This window comes from Liolophura sinensis, chromosome 3 (assembly GCF_032854445.1).
Source record: "Liolophura sinensis isolate JHLJ2023 chromosome 3, CUHK_Ljap_v2, whole genome shotgun sequence".
NCBI classification, from domain to species: Eukaryota; Metazoa; Mollusca; class Polyplacophora; order Chitonida; family Chitonidae; genus Liolophura; species Liolophura sinensis.
This window is the reverse complement of record NC_088297.1, coordinates 8,877,791-8,892,420: the sequence shown is the minus strand read 5'-3', so window position 1 is coordinate 8,892,420 and position 14,630 is coordinate 8,877,791. Positions and strand designations below refer to the sequence as shown.

Here is a 14,630-nt window from a genome sequence, read left to right as displayed (position 1 = left end):
CTTCAAATTCGTAACTGATTTCCAACTACAGCTCAAGTTCTAATTTACTGGTCGATTTTGTTGAGGATTTTGGGGACATGAGCATGCAATTCAGATTACTGACTTGACGCTAAATTTAACCTGAAGAAACACCTGTCCAGTCAAAGATTTGTGTCAATCAGACTGGACTTTAAAATGAATGGGTACCAAGTTACCAGTTTCCTCACAAAATGACATGGCAAATTCACACACAAATCATAGACTACACAGATTACGCCCATGTTCCTTCAGGTGGGAAAGATTTCCCCCGAGGGCAACACTGATACGTGTACCATGCGCTTGTAAATCACAGGCGAATTTCCAAAATACCGAAGCAAGAATTCAACTGATTGACGAGCATCTAACCTAGGAGTAATGAAAGTCTTGAACCTTTTTGCAAGTTTGCAAGATGTTGTCAGCATTTTCTTATAATATACTTGAACCTTTTTGCAAGTTTGCAAGATGTTGTCAGCATTTTCTTATAATATACTTGAACCTTTTTGCAAGTTTGCAAGATGTTGTCAGCATTTTCTTATAATATACGTATACATATACATTATAGTCTTTGTGCAGCCCTGAAACTGAACCATTTTAACAAAGTAGTTTTGTCTCCAAAATCTGATCAGAAATCTGCTTATATCGCACTGAAAGCTGCTCTTTCATATGTGAAAAGCTTGAGGAACTAGGCTAGGAACAGAATTTCTTCAGCTCTAGTTAGAGACAAGTCAGTAAAGGGAGCAGAATATAGAATATATAGAGCTGCTAGACTAGACAATCTTTCAATAGCTTTCATTTGAAAGAAGCCTGTAACCAATACCTCTTAGACCTGTAGTAAATGAATTAGTAAATTTATCAGCATTTTAATCTAGAAAATTTAAGTATGTTAAAATGTAGGTTGGTGTTAAATACTAAAGCAGGAGGAGTAGCACTTGCTTAAATAAATGCATGCTTACATGATGCACATATATTATTCACAAACAAAGGTTTTGAGTAACCGAAGCACAAAATTATTCACAAACAAAGGTTATGAGTTACTGAAGCACAAAATGAGTTACCATCAGCTCAACTCAAATTCTAGGCCTTAAAACCCTTTGCTGACTTCATACACACATCAAACCTTATCATTTCGAAAAAGCCTTTCACATAGGTTTAATTTGCCTCAATGTTTTTTTTTTTTTTCATTAGGAGGCAGATTTTCACAAATTACACACATTGCAGACAACTGAAATTGTACTGGTAATAATCTACTATATAAACAATGGGCTGTTTTGACAAACATTTCTTTAACAAATACAATGGTCACTCCTGAAGTACTGTAATTTTTCGACCTTTTCACTCTTGCATGATCGCTTATTTGTATTTTGAGGCCATTATCATGCCTTTGTTTTTTAGGCCCAGGAATGCCCTTTCCTTAAGGCCCTCAAAATGAAATCTCTCTGAGGGTCTTGCAGCTCATGCTTCTCAGGAAACTCTAAAAAATTCTGTGTTTTTTGTTTTTCTTTTGTGAAGCCTTGAAGATGACCTCACTGGGTGTTAAATAAAAATATGAACATCATTCTCCATGTTTAAATTTTACAACATCAATAAACCTACATGTAAATTTCATACTACAGTTTTACGTGTGAAAAGTTTTAAAAAAAAATTATAGTACTAAAGACAAACAAGCAAAGAAGAAGTACAAAGATACAAACCCTTTATTTGCTCAAAATCATCATTTGAACACATTTCTTTGATCCTGCATCTTGCGTTTTCTGGAAAGCTTGCCATTTTCAGCGTGTTGTTCGGTTCATTCGCCTTGTACTTCATACTTCTCATGGGTCTTGCCGATTGTTAATTATCTTCAAGATAGAAAACTGTCCTTACGAAACATCTCTGTTGTCGGGGCTAGTCATACAGGGATTGGCAAGTCACCATGCTTGCATACAAGTCTACATGCCGGTAGGATGGGATGAGGGAGGGAAAGTTTTCAACTGATGATCAAAAGGGTGTACGAATGTCCTAAGAGCTGCCTAGGCCCCAGAACAAAGGCCTCATGATCCTCATATGGTTTGAGACACATTTTGAAATATTCCCACAGATTAAAATGCAAAGTTGTTACAATGCATATCAATCCTGCAAGTTATTTTCAAAAAACAAAATTATTCTGCATGAAAAATTGTTTTTATCCATCTATCAATCTATCCATCCACATTTACTTCTCCCTACTTCTACTTTAATCATTTGTAAAGAAAGAATGAGAATAGCAAACAAAACATATCATTGCACATTAATGGAGCAAACTTTATTCAATTATGTAAAATGACAAATTCAAACATTTTTGTTTACATCAGACACTGAATTGCTGTTATTCACCTGATCTTTGGTTCATGTGAGTACAAACGCACTTTCAGCAGCACACAAAGGCCTTAGTAGGATTTTTGCGATGCCAAATTTTGCCAAAACTTAAGTTTATCTCCTAACACACTAATCAAAATTAACTCAAAAATCTCTTAAATGGCCTTTGTAAAGTGGTTGAACTAACCAGAATCAGCTAAAATTTGTCGCTTGAAAAAATGCTGAAGTTCATATGAAATACTGTAACATTTAGTTGTAAAAAATAAAGTAATCAAAATTACTCTTACAGAAAGAGGAGAAAAAAAAAACCTTGTAGGAAAAAAAAAAGGGTGTGAACATTCAATTATTCCTTAGTACCTGTACATTACAGTGTTACAGGTATTCCCTGGTGCCATGTATTTAAAATGGGATTCAATCCCATAGCTCAAGTCCGCTGGTTCTAACGGATGCTTTTTTCTTGCCACTTTTTACAGTGCAAATGTATCTTGGGCTTAAGAACTGAAGTACCTCATCGCACAAAACTACTACAAGTTCAATACCAGTTAATATATTATATAGAGATATATTCATTTATTTGTCTGCTGTTTTAAGCTATAATCAATCTTATTTCTGATCATTTCCACGACATCAACCATGTTTCTGACTGGAGGAAACTAACCAGACTAAAAATATAGATGCTGTTTAAACACCCCGCTCTCTCCATTCCGCCACCACAGGAATGTATTATAGCCACATAACTTAGCACCTTCAGAATCACTACACATGTTATGTATAAACACATACAAAAATATAGAGGATATGAAACTTAATAGGTTTATCAATAAAACAGCAATAGGTTAGACACAAGCATCAATACCTTGTGGTGCAAATGCCAGTATAAATCAAGGGTATACAGTAAAAATTTACCAAAACATCCCTCACAAACAGTACCAGGAATTAACATGAAGCTAATTTTTTCACATTATAAATACACTTTTCTGTAAAAAAAAAAGTTCAAACTTTCAGCACCCTCAGAATTTCCTGCACACATGTATATGCATGCATACAACTGTATAAGAACAATTTTGAATTTTACTTTCATTTTAAAAGGTAAAATGCATGCCAGTTAAAAGGTTCCAATCATGACATTCTATTGAAGATTCTTTGGAATGTGGCAAGATTGAAAACTGTGCACTGTACTTATAACTTCAGAAACGCGTGGTCAAATCACTTGTAGATGCATGGTCGAACCACTTGTAGATGCATGGTCAAACCACAGCTGCATGCATATCTTCCATCATTCTCACAGAAGCAAATCAAGTCAAAAATGATTAACAAAAAAACAGATTATTGGGTTCCACGTGTATTCTGGTGTGTGTTCATTTAGATTTCTTTAATAAAATCATGAACAGTATCCATCATATGGTATTTCTGGAAGGAAACTTATCCAAGGTATCCACTGTATTTTCAGCATTTGTGGAATCCATGGAAATCACCGTGTCCGAAGAATTTTCAATATCCACTGCATTCATTGCAATTAAAATGTCTGCTGAACAAGCAAGCCTTGGCCGTGTTCGCATTATCTGTTCAGCTGCTGGCATCCACACTGGTTGCGCTCAAACCTTTCGGCGATCGTAAGACTGATGTCTGATCCTTACCGATGGAGTTTGTGGTGTTGGTTTTTTTCCCAACGATATGTTATTGCGCTTCACGAAACATTCCAACCAGCCACTGGAGGCCTTGAATGACTTGTTCCCGAGTTTGTTGGCAAGTTCCAAGGCTTTGACCTGTAGCTGTGGGCCTGTGATGCGAACACCTCGACTTTGCAACTTGTGGAACCATTCCCAACACATTTGGTTCATGTCATTGTTGCAAGAGAAGCGATGTCGCTTACGGTGGCCAGGCACATTGCTATTGAAACTCTCCAACATTTTGTCTCGTCGTTTCAGAATCATCTGGATTTGAGATTTGCCGACGCCAAGTTCCCTTGCAATTTTTCTTGTGCTTTTTTTCCATTTCTCTGCCATTTGAATCACCTTCATGCGTTCTTGAAGGGTGAGAACTTTCCGTTTTTTGGACGAGGTCAAGGCACAGTGGCTTACACTAAAGTCATCTGACAACAGACAAAACAAATGTCTCAGACTTATCTGTATTAAACTTTATTGTCAAAAAAACAACAACAATAACAACAAAAAAAGCTAAATACTGGGGGGGGGGGGGGGGTGCACCAGATAGACAGAAACAAGTTCTTACCCGCAGTAAGAGATTTATGGATTTTTTTCCCCACTGCTGAACACTTGTAGAGAAACACAGAACAGCAAGGTGCTACATGTATGTGTAATATTTATTACTACTGTAATTCCTCAACCTTTTTGCATGTTTCCGTGTTAAATCAAGCATATTTTGATGGCATTTTTCTGTGTAGATATAAGTACAAAATTTCCAGAAAAAAGCCCTACTTACTAATTATATTCATGTTATTTACTTCTTTTCCTTTTTTTATGTCATTTCCAGTGTATTTCCACCATAAATGATGTCATATTTTGTACCAGACATTTTGCCTCACTGGCAAGCCATGACGCTAAAGACACCAGACATGACACCACCAAAGACACCAGACTAGAAACGGTATCTCGTCCCAGGACACATAGACCACACTGATCAGTAATATCTAACCAATCTGGCTCTTTTGACGACTGTCAAGTGTTAAAATGACCAAATATGTTTTAACATGTTTTGTTAAGGACCTTCCCACTGACAGTCTTGAAGACAGAGTTAAAAATTTCTCATGTTTGCAATTAGCACAAACAAAGAAAGCCAGTGTGATAAATTTGCATTTCTAGTAGACTTCAACAAGTTCTCTATTGCCATGACTATCTACAGTATTGAGTGAGGAAAAACTTGCTTCAAATTCCAAGTGATTTTACATATATATATACATGTATGTACATATATGTCTTAAATAGCTCTCAACAGAGTAAGCAAGTGTAACAAAATCCTGACAAAATGGAAAAATACCTTTTCATGTTATTGAACTTTAAAAAACCTATAAATACACAAGAGGTCAAGAAATCTTTGATGAACATATTGTACAGGCAATGGCTTAAAAGCACTTCATTATGCTGCACTGATGTTTGAGTATTGAAATGTGTACAGGATTATTCATTGTCCATGCCATCATAGCCTACATGGGTGTGGATAACTTGTTTTCAGTGAGGAAAACCTCATAACCCACACTGTGTATAAATGAAGACTTTGTTTCGGTCATGACAGTAGTGCGGGAATAAAGGGTCACATTTCTGGTGGAAAACACGTACCAAGTAGCTCCTTAGCCTTCTCCATTAATAGTCTACCCTAAATTACCTTTTCTGAAACTTTGTCCAGGCGCCCATGTTATGATAAATATGATCAAAACTGCATGTGGTTGCCTCACATTTTTAACATGTCACGTGATACAGTAAGACTGTTTTACCTGTGGCGATAAAAGGGTCTGAACTTGAAACTCCCCTATGGTGGAGCTCGTCAGTGCCTTTTTCACACAGCATACATGGTATATGACAAACCTGCTACAGAAATCATCAAAACTGACCTTCTCATTGTAAATGACGGTGCTGATGGGTGCAAAAACTGAACATCAATGTTTATAAGCAACTATAAATATCCATAAATATCTATAAGCATCATTTCTGCAAAATAATGTAACTTGTAGAATTATGTATTAAGACTGTAGTTAGGATTTGGCTTAGCGCCTTTTTGGCAACACTGATGTGTTAGGTTTAAAGACTTTGGGGAAGAAATTCATTATTAGTGAGTCATGTTAGGTAGGGATATTGCGTATGACTGTGTTGGTATTAACTTGTACTTTATCATCATAGTCATTAGTTTGCAGGTGGAATAATATTTAAAAAGTTATTGTGACGTAGTTATAAAAGTGGAGGTTGTGGCTTTTCATATTATGCTTACCTTTGGAGTATAAATAGCTTATTAAGTAGCAGTTAAATATTTTTACGTGTACCTTTTAGACTGCCTTTAAGTGCAGTGTTTCCAGTGTTTTGGAAACAAAATCTTAGTTAAGTCATTGTACCCACAGCTGGGTAATTAATCTAAGGTCTTTCTCCAAGGGCCGGCAGGGGCTATAAAAGTCTGGTTCAAATGTGAACAGGGTAGCGAGGAGTTGAGGTCACCACTGCAGTCTTCAGCCTGGTTGGTCACCCAGATGGCAGCAATACATATCACTCACTCTGATTTTTGTGTTTGTGTCAGTTATTTACCTACCACTTAGCATCCTCTAATGTTAGTGATAGCTAACCTGTTGCCTTGCACCCTGGCAAGGTTACTGTTACCCTATATTCTTTTCCACTGAGCCAAACTTAAAAAAATAACTGCTGTTGTTGCATGCTTTTTTCGTTACAATGGTATGAAGTTAGGAATGGAGCTTTATCGTGCAGCCAATCACCAAATTTTCCCAGTACTATTTTGGATGAGATACCTCTACCAGACTTCCTCATACTAACTGTTGCTGTTGTAACGGAAAAGTGCAGTGACGTGAAAAGCATACAATATCCACGACAGGCAGTATTTTGCGATGGTTTCTTCTGACATCTTACGCCCATCATTAATTGTTTTTGGATTGACTCCAGCCCTTTTCGCTTCTGCGTCTTACATCTGGGTTTCTTAAGATGAACCTGGAATGTTTCTGGAATCGTTGTAGCCATCCGTTTGAGTAAGAAAACTTGCCTATTCCACCTTTTTTACCAATTTCTTTAGCTTTGGTCTTCAGGTCACCCTCAGTAACTGTACGACTGCGCGCAGCTTCACCCAAAAACCACGAAAACAGTGCCTTCTCCATTTTTTCCTGCTGGGCACGTCGGCCTTTATTGTTGGTGTCATCATTTGCTACCCACTTTTCGCGTTCAGACAAAATGTCACCAACAGTTCTTCTTTTCATTTCAAATCCCCACTTCACGGTGAAATGGTCAGCAATATTCTGCTGACTTGCCTTCCTCTGGGCATCACTGTACGCACAAATTTCTCGCTTTTGTGCACCTGACAGGCTAACACGCCGTCTTTTGTTCCACTCAGCGCCTCCACTCAGATCAGGCACATCGATCGCTGTGCAATAAATGTGAAAACAAAATGCTGCACATGAAAAAAAAAGCAACATTTTATTGCCAAAATAGGCACCAGTTCCACATACGAACATGGGGTAAGAATCAAGTCCCTTTATCAAATATTGACCATGAGCTAATCAAATCAACAGACTCAAGAAATCAGTTTGAATCTCCCACAACATAGAATTAAATTATATTAAAACACAAACCACGCTCTTCTCAGGCCTTTATATTTCCACAAGAAGATAAGGGGGGAGCAAAAAAAAAAAAAAATACCAACTCCTAGAACAAGATCCTTAAGATATGCATGAATAGGACTGACCATATTTCTACCACTTAACTGACATCCATTTAAGTCACTGACATGAACCATGACTTAAATGACAGCCATTTAAGTCACTGACATGAACAATGACTTAAATGACAGCCATTTAAGTCACTGACATGAACAACGTACACAGTAATCAGTATGCATGCACTTGTAGTTCTGCTCAAGAGTGTGTTGTATGCTTCGTTGTTTGAACATTTGAACCGCTAATTCTGCATTGATTTGTCAGGTCCGGACATAAAGACAACTTATCCAATGAAAGAGACGCTTTACCATTTCCTATCATGAAGGATTTTTTCTTGGTGTTACGAATTTGTGGTCTATAAAAACAAAAGGCTTAGCAGTTTCACGGGTGGAAATTTTCCTGCCAGCCAAGATGGCTGCCACAGCAATGGCCATATTCCTTATATTATGCATGCACCACTTGTATGTACACCACTGCCACCAGTCGACAAGTCTGCCATTTCTAAAAAATGGGCGACATGAGCAGACTTATTTAGGCGTAGCACCACTACTACTGAATGTCGATCTACATCTTTTTCTGCATAAAATTTGCAAGTGGCATCAGTGATGTCTTTTGTCGATTTATTTATTTATTTATTTATTTGATTGGTGTTTTATGCTGTACTCAAAAATATTTCACTTATACAACTGCGGCCAGCATTATGGTTGGTGGAAACCGGACAGTGCCTGGGGGAAATCCACGACCATCCGCAAGTTGCTACCAGACCGTCCCACATATGACCGGAGAGGGAAACCAGCATGAGCTGGACTTGAACACACAGCGACTGCATTGGTGAGAGACTCCTGGGTCATTACGCTACCCAACTGAGCCCCGCGATGTCTCTGGAGATTACATGTAACCACTTTCCATTTATGTCATAAAAGTAGTGCTACAGAAACGAGGCAAAGTCACTCAACATAAATCCCAATCCCACAACACATACATATACAAGTTATACTACACAGTAATATGTTTCAAGTTAGAAGCACTGTTCATTAAACTGCTGTTACATGATATCAAAGGGAAAGATGTACATTGTACATCATCCTTGATTTGTTTTTAATGCTACATGTAGCAGGCCTCCCTGCATGTGGAATCATCACATACATACAGACTGTAGGTTTGTATTTAATTTGTTTGACTGGTGTTTTACACTATACACGAGAGTGTTTCTCTTATATGACAGCAACAATTATAGCGGGAGGGAAACCCACGACCATTTGTGGGTTGTGAACATACAGTACGTGCCTGATTATTACATGTAAGTATGTGTACAGGTAATCAGGTAAGTGAGTGATTGTTGGGGGTTTAATGTCGTACTTAACCATTCTTAAGCCATATGACAAAGAAGGGAGTCCTTAGAGTGCACTTAATGTGCCTCCTTATAGCAGGGCAGATTTCCACCGCTCTTTTATCTAGTGCTGCTTCACTGAGACGACTTACTCAAGGCAAGTGAGCCGTCCCACCCTAGCCATTATACTGATACGGGTCAACCAGTCGTTGTACTTCCCCTTAATGCTGAATGCCAAACGAGGAAGCTACATGTAAAAACGTCCTCTTTTAAAGTCTTAAAATCTTCCGCCCCCAAAGCAGACCCTCTACCAACTGAGCCAACAGGGCCAGTCTAATCAGGTAATTAGTTAAAAACACACCTGTATGAATTGTGAGTAATGAGCAAGTACAAGTTCATATACATACCGTACAAATGTCACTTTTAAACAACAGCCAAACTGCTGTATTTCATTCCCCTGTACTTGGTCACTGTGCTAAGATTCATATTTGAAAATCCACAGTTAAGCCCTTGTTCCGTCACACACAACTCGCCCTATTAGTAAATATGCTTCAACAGTTCAAGCTGCTTTGTTTTGGAACAGGATATAAAGGGTTAATACATGTACATGTGGCTTTGTGTACTGGTACAAAAATTCAGCACATATTACATCTAGTCCAAATATGTACGTATATTGCACACTTCTTCATGTATAGTGTACAATCATCTATATACATGCACAACCACGTTCATATTTTCACCTCAAACAACAGGCAAACAACTCTTCCAGTATCAATTACTAATCAAACATCAGACAACTAAACATACACTCAACATGAATTGTTCAACAGTTGTGAACACACCACTAAATAGAGCTACATGAAGTTAACTTCAAAAGTTTAGAGTTGTGTTTTAAATTCCATGGTCACCCCATTAGGTGATGTAGGCATTGTATATACACAGTGTATGTACTTTGCATTCATGAAGTTTGGTCACAAATGACCATATTCTTATAAAACTTCAGACTTGATTCCCACATAATTAAACTTTAAATTCTACAGTTAGCAGCAGGTGGCATACATGTAAGTCTTGTATATACTTTGTGTTCATAAATGACACATGGACAATGGCCACAAATGACATGGATATATATGTCCTTACTAACTTCATCACTCCTGCAAAATTAAACTCAAACTGTATTACATGATATGCCCATGATTATTTCATGTCATATCAACTGAACAGGGATGTTATTTGTTACACGGTTACTCAGCGACAGGATACGGATATATATGGCGTATATGAAAAACCATATATTTCTGTATCCTACCACGTAAACAAACCTATCCTGCAAAGACCCATCAGTTCAGTGCAGAAGGCTGATGTATAGGTGAATCGCTTCAGCAATGTGACCATTGTATTCACAGCCCAACAAAGAGAGATAACCTACTCAGCAGACACATTAGACCTCGCCTGAAGGATTAGAGAACATATCTGTACCCCAGTTGTTATCCAATGAAAAGCGGAGTATTTCGTTTGATATGAGATAAATACATATATATATACATGTATATATACATTTATATGCATGTTACATCAGAGAAACTGTACGAAAATTATCTAAGTTAAAAGATATTGTATCTGAGGGCCACATCAGTTAGATGTACCCCGATTTAAGTCGGGTGTTTCAAATCATAAACATTTTTGAACGATTGTGTTCTAAGTTCTCCTAAAGAAAAGTCATGCTCAATCAAGTTCACATATAATTATGAGATTGTAAGCATGTAATCTAGTTTATCATGTCTACTGAGGACATGGAGCAGATATTTCACCAGACATTTCAAGAAGTTCTCATTGGGGTATTTACACTGTACTCAAGAATATTTCACTTATACAACGTCAGGCAGCATTATGGTTGGAGGAAACCGGGCAGAGGCCGGGAGAAACCCACGACCATCTGCAAACTGCTGCAGACCTTCCCGCCTACAGACGGAGATGTTGTGGTATTAGAACAAAGACCTGAAGGCACATGTCCATGTTGAGGACGTAATTTTTCTCGAAGTTGTCATCATGTCATCATGATGTACATGTGTATTTGGCATGTATGGCTCAGTAAATAAAAGTAAATGATGGTGGACAGCACTAGCCTCATTAAACAAAGATACTACATATATATACGGAGTTCTGGTAGTCATAACAGACCCACTCAATCTGAATCTGCCAGAAATGGACATTAATGTAAACATGTAAGTCTTGCAAAGTTCAAGATGTCTCCATTCACTACATGTACCTGTAATTCGAAACAGCATCAGCAACTGTTCTAAAAAGAAGGTTCATAAAACAGCCACAACTAGCAGAAAGACGTTCATGACAACATCAGACTAGATTAATTCCTCCACCCACATGTACATGTACGTATTGGGCCATTTGTAACTATTTGGCATCAAAATGTCATTTTAAAGTCTTTATGTATTTCTGAATTTGCATTTTTACATACCAAAACTTAGCTGAAATACATTACATATGATATTTTCTCACATCTATACATCGGAAGATCTACCAGTAACCTGCAGATGGTCAGGGGCTTCCCTTGGACTCTGCCCACTTTCCTGCTAACTTTCCACTTTAATAAAGCAATTAAATTTTAAACATAAATGTCCGGTTCCACTCACCATAATGCAAGCCGTTGTCATACAAGTGAAATATTCTTGAGCATGGCATAAAACACCAGATCAAATAATTTATTTCTGAAATTGGGCCTACAATATGTACAGCATGTGTTTATGTTTATTTATTTATTTATTTATTTATTTGATTGGTGTTTTACGCCGTACTCAAGAATATTTCACTTATACGATGGTGGCCAGCATTATGGTGAGTGGAACCGGACATTTATGTTTAAAATTTAAGTGCTTTATTAAAGTATACAATATGTAATACGGAAGCTGGCTAATCTAGAACTTTGCAAGACTTACTTTGACAATGATGAGTAAAAAATGAACAAAACCTACCATTTGCTGAGCTATTTTCGGAGGACTCTGATTGAATTTGCTGCGCTGGGTCCTGAATGCTTATGTCATAGTCCTGAGAAGAGGATGGTTGGTTGAAACTGCATGAAGGCTCAGCAGTAAAGTCAGGTGATATGTCACTTTGGTACATAGCAGTAGCATTGCTAGCAGAGTTGCCACTGCTTTCAAGAGGATTATAAGAGTTATCTCCCTTACTGGTGCTCTCTTCTGCATTGTCATGGAAACCACCAATAACTGACATGAGACTTTGATTTGATGGGGAATCACCTGTGGATGAAAGTCGTTTGTGTTTGGGAGACGAAGATGATGATAATGAGGAAATGTCATGAATTTCTTGCGACCAGCTGTCACCTGTTAATGTCTCGGCTGCTGAACGTTTGCGTCTGCTGCCAGAAGAGAATGATGCGTTCACATTTTGATGAGCATGAACCTGTATTGGGTAAATGTCAGATGGCTCTTCCTTGATGACCACTTCCGGTGACATTCTTTCCATGGGGCTTGGATTTGCTTCTGTCTGACTGGGGGAGGTCATGTGATGAGGGAAGGGGTCCCTCGCTCGCTCTCGGCTTGTCCTATTAGATCTGTGGGGGGTGACAGGATCATCTACCGCTTTATTTTTCCCTTTGTTGATCCCTTTCAGCCATAATGGGTTTGGCTCTTCACCGGAACAATCTGGCCAGAGAAAGAATTTATTAATATATTTCAGGATTGTTTTAAAAATGTCAAGCCTACTGAAGGATTGTCCATATGCACAATGCATAGCTGTAAGTTTCATTCGTAGAGAACACCAGAGAACCTTGGCAGGTTACTGACATACTTTTTCATGCCAGATATGCACATCACATTCTCAGAAATGGTTTTCAATTGACAGATGTATGACAACAATCTCAAAAACAGCCTCAATGCTTTTTGTCACCTATATGTAGCCCCAATCAAGGGTGATGGCAGGGAACAGCCCCCTGTAATACTCTGACACATGAATGTGGCAATTCAGTATATACTGATACATTCCCTGATGATGATCGCAGGTGCTTTCTGAACACTGACTGGGCCAAAAATTCAAAAAACTGGTACCTTGTAGTAGTATAAAGGGGAACATGTCTGTATGAACAGCTATTATAGTTATTCTATCTAATGAGTCGTTCCCATCTGGCTTTGTAGCTCAACTAATAAAGGGGTCAGGCTAGACACCCAAATGGAGAGTTTGAGTCTCACTCCAGCCAGTATTTTCTCGTCTCGAGATATACTTCCGCGACAAGTACATTTTATACGTAACTGTGGCTTACATTCTACATGCAATGTACATGTGGCGTACATCTGAACATATACATATAAATGTGGCTTAATTTCATAATGTACATGTAGTTTACCTGTACATGTACCTATCCCTTACCTGTACATGTACCTTTCCCTTACATGCACATGTACCTTTCCCTTACATGCACATGTACCTTTCCCTTACATGTACATGTACCTTTCCCTTACCTTTACTTTCATATTTGAAATCTGTAAATAGTTATCTTAGTAGAATCACCTCTGTTACGTGTACATAATATTTTCACTCACCCAGTGATATGGCCCCTTTTAACTTGTACTCTGCTAGTCTGAGATCTAACCACACTGCAAACTGTGACAATACATCTGGATCACTGCAGAGCTCTCCAATGATGGAGGCAAATTTGAACTGCACCCTCTCTAGTGATACCCCCATGTTAGCTATGTGCGCAGTCTGCGTAAAAGTGGGTCCTAGTCATTCGATGAATCCTGCCAATAAAACATGACAAAAAATAAAAATCAGACAATCATCTGGAAGATTTCAAATAACAAAAAACAATGGAAGCATTCATCATCAACAACACTATTTCTCTACACATACATGTATACATGTAGTGTATGTTCATTCTTCTTTCTTCAACTTCATGTCGTTAATGTTGAATTTCATTTATAGATAAAGTTCGATCAGAAAGTTAAAGGAGAAGAGAACTTAAAATTGTGACACTATAGGCTGAAAAGCGCACATTTTTTTTCTATCTGGTGGTGCCTGCTGCATAATTTTGCGATTTTTCCTCACCATATACATAAAGCCTGAAAACGGCAAAGCTGGCATAAATTGCTGAGTCCATCGCATCCTCCATCTTTAACACCCTGTAATTTATGCTGAGGGTGTGTTGCCTCTCAGCCAATGAGAGTGGTTAAAACTGCCGGCTTGTACATGTAAACTCGGAACCTATGTCCAACATTCCGGTTTGCCAATCGTCAAGCGGAAAACGAACTGTACTGTTCCCTACCTTCTGGGAAGAAGAGTTCTACCGGAAATGTACGAACTGCACTTCGGCGGTTTCCGATTGCAATTCTCCTCCAAACACAGAAGACTTCAGGACTTGTTCTTAGGCAAAATGGAGTCACCCACAGCGGATTTTGGCGCTGACTTTATTTATGCTTTATCAACTTGAGGTACAAATTAGAATTTTCTTTATGGCATGCACCTGAGAGAAAATACATACTCTTTTCAATGGTATCTGTTTGATATTTAAGTTTTCTTCTCCTTTAACACACA

The 14,630-nt window shown here is 38.1% G+C and overlaps 1 protein-coding gene across 4 annotated transcripts in view; it reads right to left on the bottom strand.

The window, feature by feature from the left end:
- LOC135463852 (uncharacterized) overlaps window positions 1-14,630 on the bottom strand; it is a 38,737-nt gene that overhangs the window by 21,950 nt on the left and 2,157 nt on the right. For 3 of the 4 annotated variants that reach the window (XM_064741308.1, XM_064741305.1, XM_064741306.1), the window contains exons 2-3: window positions 13,640-13,837; window positions 12,056-12,745 (exon numbers count right to left, since the gene is read on the bottom strand). In XM_064741308.1, the coding sequence (XP_064597378.1) occupies window positions 12,056-12,745; window positions 13,640-13,784 (835 nt within the window). In that variant the 5' untranslated portion in view covers window positions 13,785-13,837. Of the gene's footprint in view, window positions 1-2,411; window positions 4,445-12,055; window positions 12,746-13,639; window positions 13,838-14,630 lie in introns of those variants that run through there. The other variant, XM_064741307.1, reaches the window with a different exon arrangement.